Below are 6543 nucleotides of genomic sequence, written 5' to 3'. Positions count from 1 at the left end.
ATTATTTCAGCCTATATGTCTATATATACATATATATATATCAATTATTTGGACAGTTCATTATTTATTTTTCTTTTATTTAATATATTTTCAAAAATGAATATTCAAAAACCAATTATTTTTCTAATTGGTGTAAATTTGTTTTTATATTAATTTTAATAACTTTACGTTCATATTTGGGTAATAACGATATTGCAAGTAATAATTAAATTCTTTAGAATATTTTTTTTTCAATATTATTTTTTTTTTAAATAAATAATTAAAATTCAATTTATAGTTTGTAAATATTATTATAATATACTTACATATATATATATATATATATATATATATATTTATATATTATATATATATATGTAATGTAATTTTAAAATTAGTTTAAGTGTTAATTAATATTTTTTTTATATTATAAACAATAATTGTAAGCTTCACATATATAATATTTATTTATACAATTTTTAATATTTAAATTGTATTATATTTATTTAATATCGTATGTAAACTAACATATTATATACTATAACGTAAAATATTTATCTATATACTATTATCTATGAAAATAATGGCACATAAACATAAATAAGTGTATATATATTTGCACTTAAAAAATAGTATTTTAAATTACTTGTTACATGTATATACCCATATAAAATAGGGTAAACAGTTATACCTTAAAAATATAGTTTATAATCCATAATTTTATTAGAATTGGTTAAATAATTTTATTAAATCTATGAGACATTTGATAAAAATTGAATTTATGAACTCGTACAATACATTTCGGTTGCATTAAAAGCCAAGAAGCTTGATAAAAATCTGAAATACAAGACAACTTAATAGGGTATTCTTATAGTAGCACAGTTGAATGTTATGCTGACAATTTAATTTTTTGGACAAATCAAATTCGAATGTGCCATGATAAGTACATGACGTTTCATATATTAATTTTTAAACAGATCATTTGAAAAAATTTAACAAGTTTTCGGTTTTTCAAGCGATATCAATTTTCAGTGATATGCCTCATAAAACTACGAAAAATCTAAATTAATTTAGAACTCAATTCCTTAAAATAAAACTAAAGGCACTCACTAGCAATGAACATCGGCGTTCTTTGAAAATAAAATTCCTAATTTTCTCCATTTTTAAAAAAGTGAGTTGCAGACTCTGTGTGTGTATATGTCGAAAACGTAATCTTTTTAATAAAATGATATACACTTTATATGTCGTGCAGGCAGAACGGCAACAAATCAATTTCATTTTTTTACCAAATAATCTGCTTCACTTTTTTCATACCGCATGAAAACGAATAAAAGTCTATATGGAAAATATTTTAATACGTGAACTCCAACTATTAATTTTCATCAAATGCCCTATACAATTTAACCTTTTTTGAATAAATTATTTGTATATGTGTAAGCAAGTTAATATTGTTGTACCCTTGCCTTACTTATGCATACTTATGTATGCATTTATTATTATATTCATATATTTAATTTATCTTATATATGAATAGCATGAGCGCATAGACCTAATACGAGTATGTATGCGCCCATACGAACTGAATATAAATATTGAAAAGTCAATAAAAGCAATTTGTTTTCTGTTTTTCTTTGTTTTCTTTTTTTTTTCTGAAATCAAATTAATTACTTCAAATTGGACCAAAATTCAATATATTCACTAACTGATTTTCTTCTGCAATTTAAATCTCTGTTAGTTAAAATTTTATTATTAAATTTCTTTTTATAACTGCCATTACTACGGCGAGATTCAAGAGATGATGTTGATGAAATTGATGATGACGTTGATAAAGATTTTACATGAACTTTTGATATTACATCAATATTATCTGAAACACTTGCACTGTACGATCGCTTTTTTGATTTAGATGATGAAATTTTATTATATGATGGTTGGTGATTGAAATTATCATTTATATTGCCATCGTTATTATTATCATCATCACTGTCAGTGCTAATAGTACTGATGCTACTAAAAGAACTTAAGCTATTTCTCATTTTTATTTGATGATTTTTCTTTTTAAATGAATTTTCACCAAGAAAATTATAATTTCCGTCGCGTTTTCCGTCATCAACAACAGAATTATATGATTGAAAAATATTTTTATTATCACTAGTCGTTGGATAAGGATATTTTGATTTTATATTATTTTTGTTTTTGATTTTAGAATTTACAGAAATACTGTTATCATTTTGATTTTCGACATTTAATTCATGTTGTAAATAATTTTGCTTAAGTTCATTACTTTTATCCGGTTTTAATGGAAAATTTTTATTTTTTAAATTTTGTTTTAACGGGAAATTTTCATTTTTTTCTTCAAGCTCCTCTTCATTTTTGAAATTTTTTGTTGTTTGGGGCTGTAGTTTATTGTTGGATGATGACTGTTGATATGATGGCTTTACATTTTTATTATATTGATTTCTGACAGTTATATAATCTAATTCATCCGCTGTTGATGATTTTAAAATTGAATTTTCAATTTTAATAAATTCCTTTTCATTTTGTAATGTTAAAGGATTTTTTGATTTTGTAGAATAAGAAGAATTTGATAATTCAGATGATTTTGTTTTTTTAATATATTCATTTTCTTTCATATTACCAACATTATCTTGAACCTCAAAATTATTGAGTTGTTTTCCGGATGGGAAACATAAATTTTCCAAATTAAAATCTAATAATTTTTGTTCATTTCTTATAGAATATTTTTCACACAATTGATGTTTGTCATTATCAATAATTGAAGGGAAATTTGTTTGTAATTTTTTGCCGTCAAGATTTTCATTTTCATTTTGAACGTTATTTTGTTTTTCTTCATCTCTATATTCTTGTTTCTTTTCATCCTCTTCAATTTGTTGATTTTCATATTGTTTTTCCTTTTGTTTTTCTTCCTCTCGTTCTCTCAACAAAATTGAAAATCTTTCATTTAATAGATTATCGTCTTGATTCAATTGGAATGATTCTTGTGTTTTTTCTTTATTATTATTATCACTAAAAGCTCTTGTTAAAATACCATTGTCACCATTATTTGCAGCAGCTTCTTTAAGAATATCAGGAATTCCATCGGTTGTTGGTGATGATACATATGGTGTTTTTAATGTTACATCATCATCCTCTTTTTCTTCAACAATTTCGGTAATTTCATTAGGATAAGTATCAGGTACATCAGAAAGAGTTTTCTTCAATTCATCACGATAATATTCATTAATCATACCCATCATAGTTTTTGAATACCAATAAATAATGCTTAACAAAAGAGCACCTTGAGCTAATGGTCCAAGCATCAAATTCATTTTGAATAAATTTTTTTTTGCTATTTCACTATTAAAATTTAAGAATTTTGTGTCAAGAATAAATTATTTTTCTGTTGGCTTCTCTTTTATTGTTTTAATTAAATGCAGGTAAATATAGATTTAAAATTTCAATATTAAGTTAAAATCATTTGGTAAAGGGTTTTATTATTCTTTTATTCTTCTTCAAAAAAGTATTCATAAATTATGTTGTATACATGTTTCATATTTGGCCAAGCCATTGTAACAATCAACATAAGTGAATTGGCCATCACAAAAAGTTTCATCATTCCAACTCCTGCCACCAAAAACAAAGACGATTTTAAGTTAGTAATTTTTTAAATTTTATTCAATTTTTTTTCGAAATTATAGGAAATATGCGGAATATAAATATTTTTGGGTAAACTACTTGATTAATTTAGTTTAATGAAATTTCAGGTGATTTAAAAAATATTTTTATTTTATTAATTTGTTCTACTGGACCTTGATGAAATAAGTTGAGTTACTCATTGAAAAATTGTTTTTTTTTTCAAAGAGTACAAAGGAACTTTATGATAGTGATTTAAAAAATTTTGGATTTTTAGTGTGTCAACATTAACTTATACAACCGATATTTCAACTATTCATTAGGGCATTTTGATGGGCACCTTTTAAGAATAAATATGAATTTACATACATACTACAATATAATAATGTAATAATTTATTTATATACACGAATATGCAATACGTAAGTAATAGATTTTATTTTGCAATGAATATTTTATGGCTTCATATATAAAAGAAGAAAAAAAAGAATATTTCGATTTATAGAATTTCATTAGAAATTCAAAGCAGACACTACACAAAATAATTTTATGGTTATGAGTAAAAACTGCCCAAGTCGATGAAAAAATCTGTTTGGAGTGAATAAGATTCAAAACTTATATTTAAATTGAAAAAAAAAAATTATAATATTTAAATTTTTTGACTATAATTTTGATGTTTCTGTGGTAAACTCATGAAACAGAATGCACTGAAAACTTTATATTGAATACATAGTTTTGAATTCACTAGACACCAGTACCTAATGTTCGGTCCTACATAAACTAAAACATATGTAAATTTAAAGTAATACATGATTTTGAATCTATAGATTTAAATAACAGTCTTATTTAATTCTAAACATGGTTTCTTAGACTTTTAAAATGACTGGTACCTTACTACGTAATTCGATTTTCGTGAAACGATTTTCGTATTTGAAAAAATGGTATGTTAAAATTAATTAATTATTATGGTACTACCTTTGAATTCCTGCAAATTTGAAAATCGAAGGCGCCTGGGGTATGAATATGAACCAGTTAAGCACACATAGTAAACCACATAGAATTTACAAGTACAAACCAATCAATTTGAACAAATTTGAATAAAATTGCAAAACTTTTAATTTTAGTTATATTTTCTCGAGTACTGAAAACTTTTAACGAATTTATGAATCAATTTCGAAAATTTACGGTCTTATTTATTTTTCAATCACCTTAAATTTTTTTCATTTTCCAAATGAAAATTTTATTCATTTATTATTATTCTTTTTTTTTAGTTTCCAAATGAAAATTAAATTTTCATTACCTTGCGATGAACGAATATAATCTCCGAATCCAGAATTCATTTCATCGCCACTTGCTTCATGCTTTAAATTCTTCGAAGAATCTTTTTTTGTGTTTTTTTCTCCACTAGATAAACGTTTATTATTATTACTGACAACACTTTTACTGTTACTGTTGCTACCGCTATGCGATGATTTTTTAGCTTTTGTCATTTTTAATTAAATTTTCAATTCATTATCATTGGGATAATTATTATCGTCAGAATATCAGCAATTTTTATTATTTAAAAAATAAAAAGATTGATCCTTTTTTTTGTTTTAAATTTATACATTTTTTTTTTGTTATCATTCACTTGGTAATTCTTTTATTATAGAGAAAAAAAAATTATCTTTGCGCTACCATTTACTGGAGAAGCTCAATTTTTTGTTCTATTGTTCTTCGACTTAAGTTTCAAAAATAATTAAAATAAAACAAAAATTCAATGCACATCAATATTGAAAGAAAATTATCCTTGAAAAGAAATTTTTAATATATACATATATTTAACTACATGCATATATGTATATATATATATATATATATATATATATATATATATACGCAATAAATACTCAAAATTTTCTAGTCATGCTCATTTTTGAGCAGATCATTCATTTACTTCTATTATTTTAAGAAATTTTTTAAAATTTAAAATTTAGAACAAAGTTGTTCCAATACATTATATGTTTTTTTTTTGCTTCAGCTAACCTTATTCGATGGTGTTCGTAAAGAAAACTGAATTATTAGTATTTGAAATTGTATAAATTTTTATTAAATAACAGGAAAATTTCGTAACTATTTAAAAAAAAAATTATTTTCTTCGTCTTTAAAATAGAATTTTCTACTAAAACTTAAAAGGTTTCATTCAATAACATTGATTTTATGTCATACTTTACACCCGCTTAATGTTTTCAAATCATTCTTTATACATACAAGTAGACATTCAGAAAATTACGAAAATTTATTTCAATTTTTGTTATTGTGTCGAGGAAAAATTTTGCACTATTGATTGCTTTATAATTTTTTAAATTACTCAATATTATTCTTCAAATGTGTTAATCAATAAACTTCGACCTGTGGTGTTAATTTTATATATAGAAACATTTGTGGCAGCTATGAAATTAAATATATTATTTATGTATGTACACATTATTTCTATTGTTTTTGTAGGTTTTAATAAAATATTTTAATTGATTCAACTAATTTTCAGAATATATTATGATCTAATAGTTAGTTTTCTTATACAACTGCGCTTAGATAATTTAAATACGATGTGCCTATGCTACTATACATTCCAACAGAAGGCTCATTCCATGACTATTTTTAATTAATTATAACTTATTCTCTAATATGGGGAGATATTAGAACAGTAATAGGGAACTTATTGAATTTATGTAAATGTAAAATTGAAAATTGATTCCATAATCCAAAACAATTTAGATATTCATTCTTCCATACCCAAATTAAATTTGAAGAAAAAGTAATTAATTCAAAAGATTATTATTTTTGTCACACACGTGTAATTAACTATTATACTTTACAACTAAGTTCCTGAATGCAACGGGTGAACCAAGTAATTTTTCAATATCTATATAAAAATAAAATAAATTGAAG

General features: G+C 23.4%; 2 protein-coding genes across 5 annotated transcripts; both read right to left on the bottom strand.

Moving 5' to 3' along the window:
• Window positions 1-1544: 1544 nt before the first annotated feature.
• Window positions 1545-3445, bottom strand: LOC129609570 (putative uncharacterized protein DDB_G0267716). Its single transcript, XM_055521562.1, has one exon. It carries the CDS (start codon window positions 3306-3308, stop codon window positions 1644-1646), a length of 1665 nt encoding a protein of 554 aa, XP_055377537.1. The 5' UTR covers window positions 3309-3445; the 3' UTR covers window positions 1545-1643.
• LOC129609571 (uncharacterized) lies at window positions 3340-5696 on the bottom strand. Of its 4 annotated transcripts, none has more exons than XM_055521563.1 (3): window positions 5549-5696; window positions 4913-5400; window positions 3340-3603 (listed from the first exon to the last, which is right to left on the bottom strand). In XM_055521563.1, the coding sequence occupies exons 2-3, from the start codon at window positions 5100-5102 to the stop codon at window positions 3482-3484; spliced, it is 312 nt and encodes a 103-aa protein (XP_055377538.1). In that variant the 5' UTR covers window positions 5103-5400; window positions 5549-5696; the 3' UTR covers window positions 3340-3481. The 4 variants fall into 4 exon arrangements, with proteins under 4 accessions (XP_055377538.1, XP_055377541.1, XP_055377540.1 ...); XM_055521566.1 differs by having other exon boundaries at window positions 4913-5332; window positions 5549-5659; XM_055521565.1 differs by having other exon boundaries at window positions 5608-5633.
• Window positions 5697-6543: the final 847 nt, after the last annotated feature.

This window comes from Condylostylus longicornis, unplaced genomic scaffold, assembly GCF_029603195.1.
Source record: "Condylostylus longicornis isolate FDR11 unplaced genomic scaffold, ASM2960319v2 ptg000040l, whole genome shotgun sequence".
Lineage (NCBI taxonomy): Eukaryota > Metazoa > Arthropoda > Insecta > Diptera > Dolichopodidae > Condylostylus > Condylostylus longicornis.
This window is presented reverse-complemented; position numbering and strand designations above follow the sequence as displayed.